The following is a 21,096-nucleotide window of genomic DNA, read 5'->3' as shown; positions in this document are numbered from 1 at the left end:
CGCCGAGAGATGGAACGAGTTAGCTCCTCGACGGCGGCTGGGTGTGCAGACTTGTTGCCTGCGACAACCTTGCGCCCCGGTACCCATTTCACAGATACTCGCTGCGATATTTCGTCTTCCCTCTTCATCTCCAGTTCATCCGCCAGTCGAAAGATCACTCCGACGACGGCGTACGACCGAGTGCGTGCTCTGACTTCTGAGTGCACGCACCGTCGACTGTGAGTCCGTAAAAATTCGCAGCTTCCTGACAAGTGGTGGCGTGGGCGACGTGGTCGCGTCTCTTAGCGCTTCGAGTCGCTTCGCTTCACACTGGCACTCTGGAACCTCCTTGCTCTTTGTGACACCTGTGCCCGGGAGTACGCGACGCCCATGTAGACCGTTGCCGTGTCTTGGGTTGCTTCTAGCAGCTCTCGTCCGTGTTCTTTTTGGCACACTTGCGTCTTCGGCCTCGGTGTAGAGCCGCACTCAGCCTGCGCTGGATCGATCGGTTTTCTGGTGCCTGGTCGTCTTTTCCCACGGCGGGATTTACTCGGGGATGGGTGCAGAACCGTTCTACTACCATCTGAGTAGTTCGGACCGGGCCTTACTCTGTATACATCAACTTAAGCCGAAAGTTGAACTCCTGCTGGGATACAGACTTGGGAAGTGACCCGCTAACGAACTCCTTGTAATTCGTTACTTTTTCAAGTAATTTTGTAATTGCCATGTTCCATTTTCGGAAGTTTTCGTAATGTAATTTTGTTACAAAATATTGCTAAAGGATTATTTTAATTACTCGTTACTTTTTAACAATATGAGCATAATACAGTAACAAAAGCAAAATGAGCAGAACGTTCAGCAACATAACGAGAGCAACTTTAACAAAATAGAAAACATCGAGAATGGGAAACTAGCCCAAAAGAAAACACGATTTTTTCACTAGAACCACAAGAAAAACGTGCAAGATATGTACAAATAAACGAAAGACAAAGATCAAGTAAGGCAACGCCGAGTAGGCTCTCCGTCGCCTTCCATCATGTTTTTTTTTTTTTTTTTTGTCTTTTCCGAGGCAGGAGAAAACTTTTCGAGTTTATTTATCGTTTACACCGTTTCACCCTTTCCAATTTCTTTGACGTCTCCCGTCACCTGCGCAGGCACCAAACGCGGGTCGGCACCCCCATCGATTCGCGGGTTCACAACTAGCGTAACAGAGGATGTGGCCTCGCGCGAAGGGGTCGAATTTTCTCTGTCTTTGATGTGAGCTACTGTATTCTAGCACGCTCTTAAATCACGGCTCAAAACCGCCGAACGCGATGCTAAGACCATCGTCTTCGAGTGTACGGACGATACTTCTTTTGGTTTCCGTGTGTGGGCATGGTGGTCGAATCCACTCGTCACTTTACAGGGGGGGAGGGGGGGGAGGCCATCTAAGGAGGGCTGACAAAAAGAGAGAGAGAACGCGTAAAGGTGGTGTGATCCTCTGTTATTTTGCGGGACCGATGGCCACCGTTTCTCTCGCACTTTTTACCTTCCTCTTCCCTGGCCTCCACGAATATTGGTATGAAATTGAGACCCGATGAACGATCGATAACCCGTAAGCGCCACTGTTTTTCTGACTTGTCGAGTTTTCGGTCATGGAGTCTCCATGGCCATCACTTATTGAGATGTTAAAAATTGAGAGCATTAAGGAGAACGAAAACCTAGAGTTTCAGTCCATACTTTGCTTGCCAAAACAAAAACGCACATTGTCATCATTATGAACAACAAAATCTAATCTACGGAAACACATCAAGGTAAGCTGTGACACCTGCATTCGGCATTGGCTGTGCATTTTAACGTTAGAATGCAGTTTTTCTTTTCTTGCGAATAACAGGCGAAACACCCGAGTCAAAAGGGAGCTATCGTAGATCGCTTCTTCAGCTCCTAATCTCGTACCGGAGCTAGACGCAGCTACTGAGCATGCGCACCGCTAGCTTTGTCTCCTCAATTCCAGGGATCATTTCCGGAGTTCGTAAGTTAGCAGGATGGCGGGTGTGGTTGCAGCTTTCGGTGCCTTGTCAGCTTACAGGTGAACGGAGTGAACCTAAACTCTTTTTCTTGAATACAATATTTTAATTTTACAAGAACTACCATAATACGGGTGATGAAAAATGAGAATTAGTGTCGCAGAACATTTTTGAACAATATCGAAATTGTTTTCATTGTTGTTTCTTTTTGTGTGTGTGTGTGGGGGGGGGGGGGATAAGTGTGCAGAAAAAGTAATGTGGAAGTAATCTGTAACATAACGAGTGAAGTAATCCGTTACTTTTCAGCGAAAGTAATTTATAACGGCAATCCATTATATTTCAGGCTCGGTAATTTATAGTTGTAATCCTTTACATTTTTCAAGTAACCAGCACAAGTCTCCTGGGATGTGAACTCGTCCAGGGGTAGCATCGAAACCGCCTTGTGCAGCTCTTCGAGGCGCGTGCATTCGGGCACTCCCGATACGCATCGCCTCGGCTCGTTTAGTAGATTCTTCAACTTTGTCTCGTATGTACAGTTACGCCGGTAGAATCGTAGCCCGTAGGCGATCTTGGATAGTAGCGCTGCTTGGACCAGCCTCTTGGCTACCCGTTCTCTGAGACCTCCCGCACGAGTGGCGACTCTACGCACGATGTTTAAGGCCTGTTTCAAGGTCCCACAAATTCGTTTTACCCACATTGTGGAGTCGAGGCCCAGTTCGACCGTGACTCCCAGGACGATCTGCTCCGTTGTCTTTTGAAGCCGATGTCTATCGAATCTCAGGTTGGCGTCGGCACCGATGCGGTGTCGACGCCAACAGGTGCCGAAAGCCATGTATTTGATGTTTTCTGAGGAAGGGCGCATTCCGGCTGGAGCCAGGAACGCTGCGATTTCATCGAGCACCCTCTGCTTAATTTGTTTCCGCTAAGTGTGCCTTGTCTGACGTCTTGATCATTGTTTACAGTCTAATATCATCTACGTTTATCGTGAACGCCAGGTTTGGAATTGTCGCCAGCTCCCAGAGAAGCGGCGCCATCGCCATGTTAAACCACGTTGGTGACAGTACCGCTCCCTGTGGCACGCCGATATCGTTTCGCTTTGTGTGCTTTGGTTTTCTCTGGTTGTGAACAGGTAGCGTCTGTCCCGCAGGAACGCCTTCACAAAATTCAGGGGTCTTCCTCGCAATCCCAGTTTTTTTTGTTTTTGCCAAGTCCACGACGGTGGCGTGCAGCAGGTTGTCAAATGCCTTCCTGATATCTACGGCTACGAGGAGTTGTCGTTCCCGTTGAACATCTCTCGCCTGCGTTGCGTTCAGGTCCGTCCCGAGCAGCTACTGGCGCAAAAGAGCTAGGCTATCCTGCGTGCCCAGGTTCTTCCTAATGCCCGTCTGAGCCGGGTGAAAGATGCATTTCTTCTCGACAAAAGCGTGTATAGGTGCGAGCATCATGTGTTCAACGTGCTTGCATATTAGCGATGTCAGGGATATCGGCCTCACGTTGCCGGTGCCGTCGGGCGTTTTTCCTGGTTTGGGAGTCGGGCGTCCCTAGGACAGCTTCCATTGTTCTGGGATTTCGCCTTCGGCCGCCTTTTTTTAACGAGTTCTAGCAGCTTCCTTTTGTGGTCATGCGAGAGTTTCTTGAGCGTCGATTTGCCGACGACACTGCCTACAACTGTACCTTCACGGGCCTCAGAGCGAGATATGTCGTCGGACTCCATCGAAGCTGCGTGGATGTCCTGTCTTCAACCCCAGGAATCTGCAGCTACGTCCGATGGACTTCTGACGCAAGTTGCTCCTCCAGGTCGTGAGAACATGGCGAGACTCCCACCAGCGTTACCGGGCCTTCCAATGTCCTTGAAGGAATACAGTCACCTCTTTTCTCCCGAGCTGGGTCACGTGAAGGACAACACTCACAAGGTGAAGATTCGAAAATCAGTGCAGCCTGTGCAGCGTAAAATGCGTCGCACTCCATTGATGGCCCGGAAGCCTGTGACTGAAGAAATCAAACGCCTTGAGGCAGCGGGAGTAATTGAGCGCATATGTGCCTCAGAATGAGTGTCACCCATTGTTGTGGTCCAGAAGAAAGATGGATCAATTCGGATGTGTGTGGACCTTCGGGAAGCTAGTAAGGCTGTCGTTATTGACAGTTACCCTCTTCCTCATATTGAGGAGCTTCTGAATGCGCTGCACGGCGCGAGACGTTTCTCTAAATTGGACCTGGCGTCAGCTTACCATCAGGTCACACTTCACCCTGACAGCCGAGACTTAACCGCGTTTATAACGCACGAAGGCTTATTCCGTTTCAAGAGAGTTTGTTTTGGTCTCGCTTCTGCTCTAGCTATCTTCCAGCAGATGATGGCAACAATTCTAGAAGGATGCGAAGGGGTCTTGTTTTACCTGGACGACGTCATAGTCTTTGGTAGGACTAGAGAAGAACACCTGGAGCGATTGCGCCATGTCCTCAAGCGAATCGTTGATAGTGGACTCAAACTTAACAACAAGTGCGCTTTTCACGTTGCCGAACTTTCATTTTTAGGCCATCATGTCAGCGGCGAAGGAATCGCCCCACCTAAACAAAAGGTAGACGTCATCAACGCAGCTCCCATCCCAGCAGACATTTTGCAACTTCGATCATTCCTTGGGTGGTAGAATACTACAGCCGTTTTGTTCCTCGTCTAGCCGCAGAAGTAGAGCCTCTGCGCAAGTTCTTGAGAAGAGACATTCCATTCATTTGGGATACCGAAGCTGACACCAGTTTCAAGAAAATCAAAACAATGCTATCTTCAGCAAGGGTTCTGAAGATGTTTGACCCCAGTCTTCCCTTAATCGTATCCTCCCATGCGTCTGGATACGGGCTAGGTGCCGTGCTCCAGCAGCGCAATGGGAATGAAGTTCAGACCATCGCTTTCGCCTCTCGCACACTAACAGAAGCAGAGAGAAAGTATTCGGTGGGTGAAAGAGAAGCACTGGCATGCCTGTGGGCATGCGAGTGCTGGCACAACTACCTGTGGGGCCGCCGTTTCACCCTTCGGACCGACCATCAAGCCTTAATGACCCTGCTAGCAACACGGGGTACAGGCTATCGACCCCTTCGACTTACGAGATGGTCGACCCGTCTCCTCTGCTACAACTTTCAAGTCGAGTTTCAACGCGGAGCAGAAAATCAGGTCGCCGACGCGCTTTCTCGCCTCCCTCAGCCTGGGGATGAAGGCGGTACCGAATTTGGCGAGGAAATAATTTCCTTCATTGCATTGCAGAACGAATGCATCACCAAGCTGCAACTTCAAGAAGCTACAGCCAATGACTCGGTCTTGTGTGCTGCCATGACATACGTCACATCTGCGTGGCCCTCAAGACGTAACTTGTCCTCTGAACTCATTCCTTTCTATGACCTTAAAGATGACCTTGCCGTGGATGATGGCATTCTTTTGAGGGATGAGCGGTTCGTGATCCCTCAAGAGCTGCAAGGCATTCTCATCGCCAAGGCGCACGAGGGGCACACCCGGATCGTCAAAACCCGTACGAGGCTCCGAGAGCTCGACTGGAGGCCGAAAATGAACGCTCAAGTGGAGAACGTCATTCATGCTTGTGACATCTGCCAAGCGGCCGACAAAAGCGCAAATACCTTTTCTACTCCGCTTCAACCAGTGCCTTTCCCTGAGCGACCGTGGTCGAAGGTAGGAATCGACATCGTGGGCCCTTTTGAGCGTGCCGAACCATCATGCCGCTACGCCATAACTCAGGTTGATTATTTTTCGAAGTGGCCAGAAGTGCAGTTTTGTGCAGAAGTCACCATCTCAAGGGTAACATAATTTTTTCATCTGGTATTCTCCAGAGAAGGTTTACCAGAGAGCCTAGTGTCCGACAACGGTCCCCAATTCATTTCTCAACAATTCAAAGACTTCTTAAGTTCTCGTGGAGTCAAACATCATCTGATTTCGGTCTACTACCCGCAAGCCAACGGGCAAGTTGAGCGTTTTAGTAGAACACTCAAAGGTTTCATCCAGTGTGCATCGAGGGAGAAACGGCAGATAAAATCTGCTGTAGTTGATTACCTGGGCATATACAGATGCAGACCTCATACGACAACAGGGCTCTGCTACTTCATGGTCGAAAACCCCGAACGCGATTGAACATTCTAGGACTCTCATCGTCAGAGTTTCTTCGTAACCCCTTCGAGGAAGTGCAGCGACTTCGTCGACGTGTTCGACAACAACAAGACAAGACCAAAGCCTACATCGACAGAAGGCGAGGAGCTAGAACACCGAAGTTCAAGGTCGGACAGCAGGTCCGAGTGAAGAAGCCCGGATCTTTCCGAAAGGGTCCTCTGCCTTTAGCAGTCCCTTCCGGATTGTCGAGCGTGTGGGCCGCTGGACATTTTGAGAACATGATCCTTTTTTCTCGTGTTTTTTGTCATTCCCTTTCTCAACGTTTCAAGTTTTTCAGGCGTTTGGTTTATTAATATTTTTTTTAATTCGCATCCGTCTTGCCACGGCAGCAGGAACGGTGTTGTAATGACTGGACGAGTTGATTTCGTTTTTTTGTTGTTTTCTGTAATGTTATGTGAAACAGCGACGACGAATTGAAGCCGCTTGAATACTGTCCTTCAATGTGCTTTTTGAGTGGAACGTGCTGTGCATCAAGTGTGTAGCCGTGGATTTTGAGTTTCGCATATAAGTACCCCCAAAGGTTGGTCAGGGCGAGATGCCGGAGACGAATCTCGAGTTTTTCTCACTAACTCAGTTTTAGCGATTGATGGGGCATTTACTGCGACTGTATGAGTCCGGTGCTGAAAGCGCGTCTTCGTATGCAGACTTTCGAAGTTGTTTAATTAAAAAAACGTTTGGATTTAAAGATTTCATGTTTAGATGAATAATTATATTTGGGCGAGAGAAGATTACGTCAATTTGACTTCTCAAATGTCAACACACCCTTGTCGACAAGATAGTTGGGATAATGGAATTAGAATAATCGCTAACTCTTATTCACAAAGCGCGCGATTATCGGTGTACCAACTAATGTATGAAAGAACGTTGACATTAAATAAATACGCCAGTTTCACCCGAATTTGTTCAAGGTTTGCAGCAGTGCTGGCTGTGAAGTCGCGCCGATCTCCAATACGAGCGAAATATTTGTTGTCTTTCCGTCGATCATTCCGTTTGCCTTTTGGGGACTTAAACATACTGATGCACCCTTTCGTAGCAACACTGTTGGCTGGTTTTGCTCGGGCACGAGTCTTGGTTAGTCCCGGTCGAATGCAGTTAGCTACCAGATTTTGTGCAGAGAACCTAGCTCAAACCGGATGGTTACCGAAGGCCATTTTTTTAGAGTCTAGAGTTTCCAACAAATACGATTGCTCCGAAATAAAAAGAAAAACATTGTCAACAGCACATCAGATGTTCAAACTTTCACCAAATCTGCCATTAGGCGGCACATTTTACCTGGTGAGATTTCACGATGTAGCTTCCTTTCTACCAAAAATAAAACAACAGAAACTTTCTCAGGGCCAACGGTAGACGCTTACATGCACGACCGAGCTAGCGATGCCAATACTCGTGGCGCCATGCCCATATAGCCATCGGACGGCATATTACGTCGTCTCCTAGCGCTGTGCCTATAAGGTTGCAGAAGTTGGAATCATCGTTAACTCGGTCGTCTGCGTTGAGCAGGACAAGCTTTGTTGCTCCAACGCTTTTCTTGGACGGGGGATACGCCCTAAAATGTTACCAAATAAGTGCCCCACCTAATTGCACATTCGGTGAATGTTTTGAATTTTCTATGTGCAGAGACCAGTTTTCCCAGCTCGTTTTGAACAGCTAGAATTTATTGTGGCCACAGTATTAATCTAGAAATGTTCCGGGAAGCCAAAATCCTTCTAAAGCCTACCTGTGTGGTATAGCCAGTCCGTATTGCGTTGAACCAGAGTAGTTAGCGGCGTAGTTCAGAAATGATCTAAATTTGCCTTGGCTGGTGTCGAGCAACGAGCCCCCTCCGTGCAGGTAGAAGGTTTCATAAAATATAATATCGCAGACGCCATCTTGGGGTCTTGGAATGATTTGCGTGTCGATTGTACATAGGATTGGTTTCTTAGCAATTGGTGTCCCTGCAAAAGAAAATGCAGTAATGAAGGCAAAAATGTATTGGGGTCGTGCGGCACCTCAAGAGGGTGCGCCGCTCCACTTGGGCAGGTGGTCGAAGGCGTCACTAAAGGCTCTGTTTACTCCGACGTCGAATGTAGAAAACGCGGTGTAGCGCAGCGCACAAATATACTGATTGGTAGGAACTATCGAGTTTCCCGTCGCCGGACGATGAAAGGCTCACGGTATGCGCTGCGTTCGCTGCGCTCAACGTAGGAATACAACCAAGCTTTAAAGAGCCACTGACACCCCAGAGGTCATATTTTTTTATTGCCTAAACGATGCAAGTTCTAGTCATAGACACGCAAAAAAAAAAAAAACGCATCGCGAAAAAAGATTTTTTCCCGCGCGCGCGCGCCTTTTTATTTTTGGCGTTTTTTTCCCCCGCCGCTCAGCTCCTTGCTTCGTTTGATCGCTGACGTCAAAAATCAGAAAATTTAGAAGTTTTGTACGCGAAATTTCTATAACATTTAATAGCGGCAATCGTAAAACCAGTTTTTTTTTTTTTTTTTTAACGCAATTGCGAACACACTACGGCTCCTCTTTTTGAAATACCCAAAACTCCGAGTTCGGTGTGATGTCGCTTCCTGGATTTCTATCCGCCGACGGAAAACTTGGCGGCGCTCGAGCAGAGGATGACCGGCGAGTCGGGGAAGAGACCGTTTTTTTCCCGCGCCCGGCGCCCTTCTATCCCGTCTGCTCACCTCCTCCTCGCTTCGGGTCGCGGTGGCAACGGCGCTTTGCTTCGTAGCGTGCGGCGGAGGTCCGAAAGAAATTCGACTCGCAGGAGACCGCAAAGTTTGACTCACTGCACTGGCGCGGATCGCGCGGCAACTTCAAATTCGGCTTTTGGAAATTTTTTTTTTTTTTTAATTCAAAAATACTGAATTTTCATTTTTCGAATATAAAGGGTAATGTCCCGGCATCGCTTTCAATCGTTTCGGATAATAAAAAAAAAATGCTTTTGATGTGTCAGTGCTTCTTTAACTACAGCGTGCGCTCCACGCCGCATAGCGAAGCGCTGCCCGCTCTGACCACTTCTAATGCAAACAGCAGCGCCATGGCCGCGTCTGCTTCATCCTTCCATTTTAGTTTTCTATCTCGCTCCGGACACAGGAGTAACGGTTTCATACCTTGGCATTCGAAGACCCGTCCGCGTCCGGCATTGCTCTACGTGTCTCTTCACGTCAATCAACTTGCAGGAGTTGATCGGAGCTCGGGTTTCATTGTGTCCTTCGCAGGTGTAAGCGCTATCCACGGCAACACGCCGCCATATTCCTCCTTCACTTGCGCTGATGCGCTGAAATTCGCATTTACGAAGCGCTTGTGTATTTAACGGTCCGCAGCTCACTTCGGGACAACATTCACCAGTGCCAGTAATTAATAAAATCTTCATGATAAATCTTTTTGAACCTCTTCTTATCATTGATACGACGGCCTGCGTGGGCCACGCGTGTGATTGGTCACGCTCTGTGACGTCATTGGGCAAGCCGCCTTTATGTTCTCGTTGGTTGCTAAATAAAGGAGTTCTGCATTTGGCCAACAACTGAGTCAGCCTACCGTGCGTTGTAACAGTGGCGACGACGGATACGAACCCCGCGCCGCGGCACTCTATTGTTTTCGGCGCTTCAACTCATGGGCACAAGCCCGCCCGCCGACACCCTTTCGCCATTCGCCGCAAACCATTGCCACAAGCTTCTGCTTTCCGAGCTTCGACGAAGCGCAAGATAAGTGGGACATTTATTTGACTCGCATCGAAGACTATTTCGAAGGCAATGGCATCACGACACAGGACAAGAAAAGAGCAGTGTTGGTCGCCGCACTCGCTACGAAAACAATGAGCGTGCTAGCGGGCAGCTGCGCTCCCCGCAAGGTGAATGAGCTGAGTTACGAAGAAGCAGTTTCTTTACTCCAACCAACACTACGCCACGAAACAAAACGAGATTGCCGCATGTTACAAGTTTTGTACAAGGAGCCAAGCGGACGGCGAGACTGTTCAGGAGTACATTGTTGAACTCCGCAAGCTCGCAAACGAGTGCAACTGTGGTACAAGCCTTCAGCGTATGCTTCGTGACCGCACTGTTTGTGGCAATCGAGACCGCACCGTTCAGCGAACGCTGCTAGCACAGGCCGAGTTGACGTTCGCGGAAGCTGAAGCCATTTCCGCAGCAGCGGAGGCCGCTGCAAGGGAAGTCAGCGCCATGACGCAGCCAGATAACAGCAATGCATCGGTATGTAATCTGAGTAACAGAACACGTTACGATAACTACACCCGAGGGAGTACCGGAAAGATAACGCAGTCCGGTGACTGTGCACGATGCGGAGGCCGGGGGCATCGAGCCGATGAGTGCAGAAACAAAATTGCGCAATGTAAGATCTGGTCCTTTCCTTGGACGTTCTTGTGGCAGAGCACCCCGATGGACAGGACCAGATCGTGAGCAAGGTTCTGCACAGACTCCAGGAGAACGGAGTCAAACTGAAGGCGGAGAAGTGTCATTTGCGACCACAGTCGACCGTATACTTGGGCCATCACATCGACAGGGACGGGTTGCATCCTCTGGAAAAGAACCTGGCTGCTATACGAGACTCACCTCAACCCACGAATGTAAGTGAGCTACGTTCCTTTTTGGGTCTGCTTACGTACTATCACCGGTTTTTGTTGCACATGTTCACTCTGTTGGCGCCGCTCTACCGATTACTTCAATTAGAACAACGCTGGAAGTGGGGTCCTCAACAAGAAAGCTCGTATCAGCAAGCTAAGGAAGCTCTGTTAAGCTCTCCAATGTTGTCATACTTTGACCCGGGTCAGGTTGTGAAACTGGAATGCGACGCGTCTCCATCAGGCATCGGAGCTGTTATATCGCACCGTGTTGGGACTGTAGACAAGCCCGTGGCGTTCCGTTCGCGCACGCTGTCGTCGGCCGAACGGAACTATTCGCAATTAGAAAAAGAAGCACTGTCGCTAGTGTTCGGCGTAACTAAGTTCCGCGACTACCTGTTGGGTCGAGAGTTCGTGTTAGTCAGAGACCACCAACCCCTAGTGGGACTCCTACGGGAAGGCAGACCAGTGCCGGCAATGGCGTCAGCACGAATACAAAGATGGGCACTCCTACTAGGCCAATATCAGTACCACATTGAATACAGGGCTGGAAAGCACAACGCGAATGCGGACGCTCCTAGCCGCTTACCCGTGCCAAGTTCCGACGCTCAACAGTCGGACTTCCTGCCACAATACACGCTGTCAATTGAGCACCTAGACAGTTTGCCCATCCCAGCGCACAGGTTACGAACGCTTACAGACGAAGATGAACAGCTGTCCATCGTCAAAACCTTTGTGAAAAAAGGGTGGCCTAAAGCGCTTTCGAAGTGTGATGCACAACTTCAACATTACTTTTCCAGAAGGATGGAACTCTCCACTGCAGAAGGTCTTCTCTACTGGGGCCACCGAGTGGTAGTGCCCTCAGCAGCCCGAGGCGCCATGCTCGCTATTCTACACGAGTGCCACCAAGGAGCTTCCACCATGAAAAGACTCGCTCGGACCCTGTTCTGGTGGCCGGGAGTGGATGGTGAGATCGACGACCTCGCGAGCTCTTGCGTTCCATGTGTGCAGGCTCAGCCAATGCCGTCGCGGAATGTGCCTGTTAGTTGGCCGGAAGCGGGCACAAGATGGTCCCGGTTACATATAGACCATGCAGGACCAGTCGATGGTCGCATGCTGTTGATAATTGTAGACTCGCACACAAAATGGATAGAGGCGATTCCGGTCCGGTCATCAACCACAGAGATAACGATCAGTAGACTCAGGGGATTGTTCGCTTGTTTTGGGTTACCGAGAACTATTGTGTCAGATGACGGCCCCCAGTTCACAAGCCAGCAGTTCGCGAAGTTCGTGGCTGACAACGGCATAACTCACATAAGAAGTGCACCGTATCATCCACAATCTAATGGCCTCGCGGAGCGCGCGGTGCGGACAGTAAAGGACGGTCTTGCAAACTTGCTGCGATCAACGACCTTGAAAAGAAACTGGAGCAAGTTTTGCTCGGCTACCGACGTGCTCCGCTACCATGTGGCAAGTCACCGTCGGAACTGTTGCTGGGCTACAGATTGCGGTCGCGGTTGGATATAAGCTTTCCAACTCCCTCTCCCCCTTCTTTACAGTCTGGCAGGCCTTGCCAGTTCCAGCAAGGGGACCCGGTGTGGGTACGCAACTTCGGCCAAGGGGAACGGTGGAGTCCGGGTGTCATCAAATGCACGAAGGGCTCTCGCCTGGCCACGGTGGAAACTCCAGAGGGCCCAGCTCAACACCACTTCGACCGAATACGTCGCCGGACGCCTAGGACTCCGAAGCTGAAAGAACGAACAGGGCTCGTCCAGAAGCCTGAAGACCAGTCCCCTTCGCAACCAGAGCAGCAGAGCCCGCAGAGACTCTGCCCAGGTAGGGCAAGTGACTGCACTTCCACTCCACCACCGGCCATGCCCGTCCGATCTTCAGAAGCTCCGCCGGAGCTGCGGAGGTCCTCCAGAGTCCGGAAGCCGGTGCAACGACTACAACTTTAAAGAAAGAGAGAAGTGATACGACGGCCTGCGTGGGCCACGCGTGTGATTGGTCACGCTCTGTGACGTCATTGGGCAAGCCGCCTTTATATTCCCGTTTGTTGCTAAATAAAGGAGTTCTGCATTTGGCCACCAACTGAGTCAGTCTACCATCTGTTGTAACAATCATATTGCTAACGCTCACGGGTGGATCGAGTAGACGTACTGGGATTAAGATGACCTTGACGGTTTTTGCCAGTGCATGAAGGCCATCTATGTTCTTAATACACAGCTTTCATGTAAAAGTGTTGACAGCAATAGTGGCATGAAACGTTTTGTAGAGGGCAATGCTCAGGTAAGTTGTCTTTGGTTAAGAAATAAGGTCAAGTGCTACAGAAACATTTTGAGCGACCCTTCAAAGTGCTATCATGCATAAAATACCGTTCTTAGGAGAAATTGATTCAATTGTTTGTGACACATAATATACAAGTTCCGGGAGTGAGGAACCTATATTTTATTACTTTTTGGGGAAACTGAATTGGTTTGCCACGCGGCCAGGGAGCGTTATGGGGAGGGGAGGCAAATGGGAAGGGGGAGGAAGGACCAGGGTGTCCAACCGAAACTCATTAAGGTTCGGTTCAGGTGACGATTCACATATTTCGGTTCCGTTCAGGTTCGACCCCGGAGCGGACGAAATAAAGGTGTAAATCTGTTTAAACCGATTGATACCGGTTCATATATCGGTCGAAGGAAAAGTAAAAAATTTAACCGAATATTCGCACATCTCTACTGGCAGGAAGAGAATTACTACGGTATAAAATATGGAATATATTTTATCGCTTAAAAACAAGGACAAAAAGACGAGGATCAGACACCAGAGTACGCTACTAACAACTGATTTTATTACATGAAACGACACTTATATAGCATCTGAGTTTTTGATATCGCCCCATCACTAGCCAAACCGGTGCCAGACCGCGTCATTGAGGAAGGCGCGTTCCTTGTCAAGTAGATCAATTGAGGCCACGCTGACACATGCTGCCCCACCCTTCTTAATCTCATCTGCCTCGACTCTCTCCCTCACAGTGTTTTCCGTGTGCCTCGCCAGAATCTTACACTCGGAAAACAACGGCACAGCCTTGCAGCTTTGACAATGATGAGACAGATGACCGTCCCGATAATTTCCTGGCTCCTTCTGGCTGTGCGGTGAAACAGAGGAATCCCTTAGTTGAATGTGCGGAGGAAGTAGTGTATCATATTCCCTTATCATGCGGAAGCAAGCATATTGGTCAGACCAGTAGGTGCGTTAATGATAGGCTAAGGGAACACAAACTTAAAGTAGGAAATTATCGGGACGGTCATCGGTCTGATCATTGCGAAAGTTGCAAGTGTGTGCCGTTGTTTCCCGAGTGCAAGATTCTGGCGAGGCAGAAAAAAGAAACTGTGAAGGAGATAGTCGAGCCAGATAAGATTAAGAAGGGTGGGGCAGCATGTGTCAGCGTGGCCTCAATTTATCTACTTGACAAGGAACGTGCGTTCCTCAATGACGCGGCCTGGCATCGGATTGGCTAGTGATGGGGCGATATCAGAAACTCGGATGTTATATAAGTGACGTTTCATGTAATAAAATCAGTTGTTAGTAGCGCACTGTGGTGTCTGTTTCTCGTCGTTTTGTACTTGTTTTTGAGCGCTAAATTGTATTCCGAGTTCCAAAACTAACTAGCTCAACAGTCTACTCTACTGGTATAAAATAAGCTCTAATTTATTGATTTTAGGTTCTTCATGTGTCTATGGAATGATCTTTAAAAACTCAAGACCTGACATGGGAGTGCGTACCAACATTTGATTCACCATAGAAAGTATTTAATAAATCTTTTGCAAGAATGGACCAGGGCCTCCCAAAAACTGTTAAATGCACATGCAATATTAATTTTACTGATATGTGCGCCCTGCCTTGCCTGCGTGAAACGACCGGAGGAAAAGGACCTCATCTAGTATGTCCGGGCTGCATTGCGTTCGTTGGTATGACAGGATGCATTTTAACCTCGAGAAGGACCTTTCTACGATGACTTGCGTGGCCGGTATTGCAAGAGAGACGTGTGCAAGGGAATGCAATTCGGGGCGCAGGGAATTTTCCTTTTCCCAAAATTAGAAGACAATGTACTCTAGCTCATTCGGAGCACCTTTTCAAAGCCGTCCAGTAAGGTCTGAATGTCCCCAAAGATCGAATAATGGCCGCTATATACTTTCAGGCAGCCGCTTTCTTTTTTTTTTTTTCCTGAGGAACCCTTCGAGGTAGTCAACTGGGCAAGTGAAACTACCCGTTGTGCGCGGTGCTTGAGGTTGCTGTGGCTGGGCATCTTCTTTAAGCGCGCCAAGCTTCCTCCACGCGAGGAGCAGATGCTGCTTTGCTCCGGGCCTCTCCTCGCTTGTTAGCGGGACAGGGTATCGTGGATCCAAGTATAGAGCAACACAGAATATCTGGCTTCCGAAGAACCAATTCTCGCCTTTTCATGGCAACGGACAGCTGATTCGTGGCCCAGTGCCAATATTTGACCTCTCAATCCGACACATGAGCCATGCTCTGTGGAAGACTGCACTGTTGGTACCTCGGCCGGCCCCAGGTAGGCAACTACGTGTCTTATTGTTTGCCAGTCTTCTCGAGTGAGGCGGTGTTGATCATTGTCTGCGATAAACTCGTCGCAGAACTCTCTCGGGTCCAGCAATGGTCGCATCCTGGCCCCGGTGGTCATCCACCTCGGTACGCGAACCTGATAAGCTTTTTCAGATCGAGCTTCTTAAGTAGAGACAGCACGGCCTTCGGCCTTATTTTTTGTACAACTTTAAAGCACTTCTGTACGATGTCGCTAGCAGCTGTAGACTTGAGAGTGTCATGTATAAGCGAGCTGCAGCGTGTGCCCAGCACACCTCTTTCCTTGAAGTTGCGCTGCGCACTGTCTAGTAATGCACGCTCGAAGTAGGGGATACTTCATTTGAAGCAGCTTCCCCTTTTCGATAAACGGCGTGTCTGTAAACTGAGGCTGCCTTTTTTCTAAACCAGTGTGTCGAACCGAAAAAAATACGGGTTCGGTTACGGTTCAAGTTCAGGTAAATTTATTTTGTTCCGGTTCAGTTCCGGTTCGATTAATTCGATCCGCGAACCGGTTCGCGAACCGGTTCGGGGCGCTGAACCGGTTCGCGAACGGGTTCGGAAATTATAAATGACAAATTGCAACATCAAAATAAATTGCAAATGAAACATCTGAAATGAGCACATACGAAACGGGATACATCGTAGTGTAAGGCTCAGGGATTTCTACCAGGAATGGTTTCTTTATGTGCACTCAAAGCTTACCTCACCGACGTTTACGCATTCGGACTTCATCTAATTGTGTCCGACGCAGTAGCTGTAAAATCCGCGACCTCCTTACAAACCCACTCGCTAACTATCCCGCCACCTCGGCGTGTAAGCAATTGAAGGAACAGTGGGGAGAAAATACAGCTTTCTTTATTTGAACTAGTCTTCGGTAACTCAAATTAGACCCTTAAAGAAGTTTTCATCAAACAAGATACGGAATATGAAAAACACTTCACCGAACGCAACGCCAGAAGGACGAAATAGGATAAATATTAAAATAGAAGAGTTCGCTGTCTCACAAATATGTTAGCTTCTAAGTGCCTATACGAAACCGGATGCATTATTATCAAACTCCACAGCCTTTTCTTTTCTCATTCCGATGGAAGCAAGCTTCAAAAACTTGCGCGTTCTAGAAACGTGTTATGAAATGAGCACACAGCAGCATTTAGGATTTACGAGATTGTAGGAAAATAAAATCCCGTGACGCGACTTTTTTTTTTTTTTTTTTGCACAGCCTTCCAATTCTTTTTCTTCCGTGCAAGCCGCGACCACCGCAATACTGGTTCCTATGTCAAGATTCATGGATGCAGCGTTTGTCAAGATTCATGGATGCAGCGTTTATATTCCTAAGACTGAGCGGAGAAGAAAAATATGCAAGCAAGGTGTGTGTCAGTTGACGGCACTTAAAAACAAATGGCATTGATAGCACATTCATTGTCAACAGCGCGTGGCCGAACCGTTTTGACATGAGCCGGTAACCGTTATTTTTTTTTCCAGTTCAGTTCCGGTTCGGGTTCATCGCGATAACAATATAACGGTTCGGGTTCGGGTTCAGTTCCGGAAAAAATACCGGTTCGGTTCCGATTTTCGGTCCGGTTCGGTTCCGGTTCGACACCCTGTTCTAAACCCAGCTTCGATGAAACATGCCCATTCTCTAAAACGTTTTTCAATGAAATGGCGTTCGGTCCACCGTAGTGAACCCCAAAAAATTAAGAAAAAAATATGCGGACAATTAACGCGGGCTACTTAGGTTATCTAATCCACATTGTGCAGCCTGGCAAAACAAGCTAACAAACTGCTTACTTTTTATTCCAAATTCCTACTCAATGTGATCTAAAAAAAAATAACACGACAAATACAAGCATGTAGGATTTCCGGCCACCTCTTAGAACCGAGTGCAAGTGAAGCCCGATTTCAAATGACCGAGTGGGCCCAGGACCAGGAGTGCAGCTGAGCGCCATCACAACATTCCTTGCCAGGTCGTTTCCTTCTCACCGCTGGTCAAGGGCGCGCCTCTGTCCTTTGGACCCTCGTTGCGGTGCGGTCTCAAAAGTTTGGCGAGCGGAGGAGGGGGAAGCTCCGGGCCGGCCCAGCGTTTCTTCGGCCAACGGTTTCTTTCTCTCCAGTGTGGATACGAACCACGCGCAAGGCATGTGAACATTCGTCAAAAGCCTGGGGGTTTTCACGATACAATGTTCTCCGTCTTCCTTTGAGACCTATGTTGTACAAGTTCCTCAAAAAAAAAAAAAGGAACGAAAGCTCGTTTTTTGTTCCTTTTGATTTTCGGAACGGATTTGGAATAAGGGCTGGAACACAAGCGCTATAAAAAGTCAGAGGCATGATGAACTTAAAACAAAAGAATTGACTAAGTTCAATTATACGGTGAAAGATAGGAGAGCTCGAAATCTGTTTAAAGCCTAAGTGTGTGGAATCTGTTTTCCTCGCCATGGCCTCCGAGATTCTTGGCGCGCAAAGCTCTCCTCCGGCCATTTCCATTTGTCAGGAGAGCTCGCGGCTGCGCGCCAGTTTCCCGGATAAAGAGGCGCTTGTTTACCCCGAACTATAGTCGTTTCAGGCGGTAACGCCCCGGAAGTCTGGTCCGTCTGGTGGTGCGGTTGCTCACTTCGGTCAAGGAAGCGGGCTGCAATGGGGGGGGGGGGGGGGGGGGGGGGGGGGGGGGGGGGGGGGGGGGGGTGCCCAGGAGACGTTGACGGCTGCAACTGCAAAGAAAGGCATTCATATCTAGGGCTTGAAATGTAGCGCCGCGGTCACTGGGTATAGCATCCTGTCATTCTCGTCATCGTCGTCCATAATGGTGGTGCCTGCAAGCCAGCGTTCGGAAGGTCCAGAGGAGAGCTATACGCGCTACGAATCTTGGAGGCCATGGCCCCGTTCACATCAGTCTCATTCGTAAAACACACACGGCGTGTGTGGTGTGCATATTTTTTTATTAAATTCCGCCAAGCGCTGCTGCTTGTCACACTTGCACTTTCACCGGTTGCTCTCTGAGCACTTCCGTCGCTTAGCTCAGCTGACAATCACTTGGTCGAGGGCTCGATTCCTGTCGGGAATGTCCTTGTGTTCTTTTGAACCCCATTATCGTCTTATAAACTGTATTTATGGCCTTAAAATTTGTTTAACGTTCGAAATGACGCTAAAATTTAACGCAGGAAACAACGCTGGAAGATGACAGGTTTTTCATGGAATTTGGCATATAGAACACATTCATAAAAGTATCACGCCATTAATTCAAAACAAACAGTGTGCGAGGGTGGGGGGGGGGGGGGGGGGGGGGTATGTATCGCAAAGGCGTCGCAAGTAGATGTTTAAATACTGAGTCGCGCAATTGTGCGAACGACAGTTTTTTTTTTTTTTTTTTGCTCTCTTGCCACGAGATAACACTGGCACCCTGCGCCATCTGTAAAAAAGTTACCATAAAATATCCTTTCAGCAGAACGGGTTTTGCCGTGTTTGCGAAGTCAAATGTACATACTCTTTTTGAGAGATGTTCGATTATAAGATTGTAAAGCGGTTTTAAAGACTATAAAAAGGAATATTATACTAAAAATGTGAAGTATTCGAGAATTAAAAGTCTTCCATTCCTACCCGATTGATGGTGTCTTGCTCTAAGAATCACAAGAAAATTTAAGTCACTCGGTCGGCAGCTGTCGCGAGTTTATGAACTAGCCTCAACGAAACCATATTTACAATATGCGTGCTGTAAATACACTCCTATGTCCAGAGCTAAGAATTACTTTTACGTGTTCCGAATGCTGCGCTATTTTTTGTTGGTTATTCCCACATGTGGGAATAACCAACTCTTGTATTGTGATTTGAGAACACCGATGTCGCTCTAAGTTACGAGCATCTTTTGGAGAGTTGCGGGTTTCGCTGAAACTTACGAGGTGCCGTAGTTTTGGTTGTTGTTGTAGCATTTGCCGTTGTTTTTACCGCTGTTGTTGCCTTGGTAGTCGGCGTTATAGTCGGCTTTGTAGTCGGCTTTGGAATCGTTGTTGTAGTTGATGTTGCTCTTGTTCTTCGTGTTATAGTAGCATTTGCCTCGGTTTTTGCCTCTGTAGTCGGCGTTGTTGTTGTAGCCATTTCCGGTATTGTTTCCTTGGTACCCGGCTTTGTAGTCGGCTTTGGAATCGTTGTTGTAGTTGATGTTGCTCTTGTTCTTCGTGTTATAGTAGCATTTGCCTCGGTTTTTGCCTCTGTAGTCGGCGTTGTTGTTGTAGCCATTTCCGGTATTGTTTCCTTGGTACCCGGCTTTGTAGTCGGCTTTGGAATCGTTGTTGTAGTTGATGTTGCTCTTGTTCTTCGTGTTATAGTAGCATTTGCCTCGGTTTTTGCCTCTGTAGTCGGCGTTGTTGTTGTAGCCATTTCCGGTATTGTTTCCTTGGTACCCGGCTTTGTAGTCGGCTTTGGAATCATTGTTGTAGATGACGTTTTCCAGGTTGTTGTAGTTTTTGCATGTGTTGTTGCCTTTGTAGTGGGCTTTGTAGTCAGCATTGAAGCAGTTATTATATATTTAGCACTCGGTGTTGATTTGACCTTTGCCATTGTTGTTGCCTCTGCTATAGTTGTTGATCTCAATGAAGATTTTATCGCTGATGCCACTATTTTTGATGTTATGTGGCTTTTGGTCGGCGTTATTGTCGATGACCTGGCTGTTATTGGTTTCGCCTTTGTTGTGGGCCTGGGTGGTTGGCGTGGAGACTTGGGGGAACTCCTGGGGCCAGTGGTAGATGGAACAGTGTGCAATACCCCCTCGGGTGTGGAGTCGAAGTCCTCTGTTCCTATAATGCAAAGAAGAGAAGAACATCGTTTGGAGCATTTTATGACACCTCAATCAATGAGGGTCGGTTCTCGGATGAGGAAACAAACTGCAGCTTAGAGCACAATTAGAGCGCAAGCTTGCGCCGTGGAACCCGGGAATGCTACGTTCATATAATACCACCTATGAGACAAAGCGTCCGCTTTTCCCCCGAAGTCATCACTAGTGAATCCACGGAGCGCCACCTAGCTTGCGTGGGCATCACCGCCAGCGCCACTAACAGCGTCTCACAACGATTGCCACCCTAGCACGTGGCGAGGCAGACAAGTGCGCCTGACGCCTTGCGGCGACGTTTGTTGAGTTTCAGCCTGTTTAGATGCTTAGGGCGGGATGGAAAGCCACTAAATATGACGTCATGCGCATTCCTTGTCTTCTATACTCGTTGCCACCATAGGTACCGTAGTAAAAGATGTCCGGCTTCTGGAGGAGTTTCACTACATTTCCCTTTTATTTGGAGAATTAAGGCATATCTCGCTGCCTTTTAGATTGGATACACATCTTACAAATGTTTTGAACACCAAAAGCATCGCGTCTTCCTCCAACAGTCAGCTTTTTCAAACTACTTTGCGCTGCGCATGAACAGTGCACACAGCTTAAACCCCTGTCAGACGGGCTAGTTTAGTGTCACTACAAGCGAGTGCACTTCAACCCGCCGAAACACACTCCAAGTGTGTTGGTGCCACACGGAAAAACTTAGTGCCACTCCAAAATGATGGCAATGGCGATGGGTAAGTAATGGGCACGCAAAATATTACAGTGCATATGCATTCGTTCTTAAATAATTTCGTCGTCTCATTAAAAACACGTTTCCACACATTGTTGCGCTAAGTCACGAGCTTTAATACAAATTCAAATCCAGCTTGATCATTACGATCAGCCATTACAAGCCAGTGATACACGTCCGCACGCCGGTACAATGCTCATCTATACTCTGTTTCACTTCATAATGTACCACAGGAAAGGCTACAAG

The 21,096-nt window shown here is 48.3% G+C and overlaps 1 protein-coding gene across 1 annotated transcript; it reads right to left on the bottom strand.

Moving 5' to 3' along the window:
• Nucleotides 1-7,863: 7,863 nt before the first annotated feature.
• Nucleotides 7,864-20,126, bottom strand: LOC121834870 (probable serine/threonine-protein kinase clkA). Its single transcript, XM_042288771.1, has 3 exons — nucleotides 19,844-20,126; nucleotides 19,241-19,786; nucleotides 7,864-8,084 (listed from the first exon to the last, which is right to left on the bottom strand). The coding sequence occupies exons 1-3, from the start codon at nucleotides 20,124-20,126 to the stop codon at nucleotides 7,864-7,866; spliced, it is 1,050 nt and encodes a 349-aa protein (XP_042144705.1).
• Nucleotides 20,127-21,096: the final 970 nt, after the last annotated feature.

The sequence above is a fragment of the Ixodes scapularis genome, unplaced genomic scaffold (assembly GCF_016920785.2).
Source record: "Ixodes scapularis isolate PalLabHiFi unplaced genomic scaffold, ASM1692078v2 PGA_scaffold10__122_contigs__length_95168666, whole genome shotgun sequence".
Taxonomy (NCBI): domain Eukaryota; kingdom Metazoa; phylum Arthropoda; class Arachnida; order Ixodida; family Ixodidae; genus Ixodes; species Ixodes scapularis.
The sequence above is the reverse complement of the archived record's forward strand: the minus strand, read 5'-3'. Positions and strand labels throughout refer to the sequence as shown.

Excerpts from the sequence above, each read along its gene's own strand:
- LOC121834870 (XM_042288771.1), bottom strand. The coding sequence starts at position 20,126 with ATGCTCCAAACGATGTTCTTCTCTTCTTTGCATTATAGGAACAGAGGA. Across the intron at positions 19,787-19,843 it reads AGGCAACAACAATGGCAAAG|CCCACTACAAAGGCAACAAC; the intron begins GTCAAATCAACA and ends CTGACTACAAAG. Across the intron at positions 8,085-19,240 it reads CTACCAAGGCAACAACAGCG|GGACACCAATTGCTAAGAAA; the intron begins GTAAAAACAACG and ends TTTCTTTTGCAG.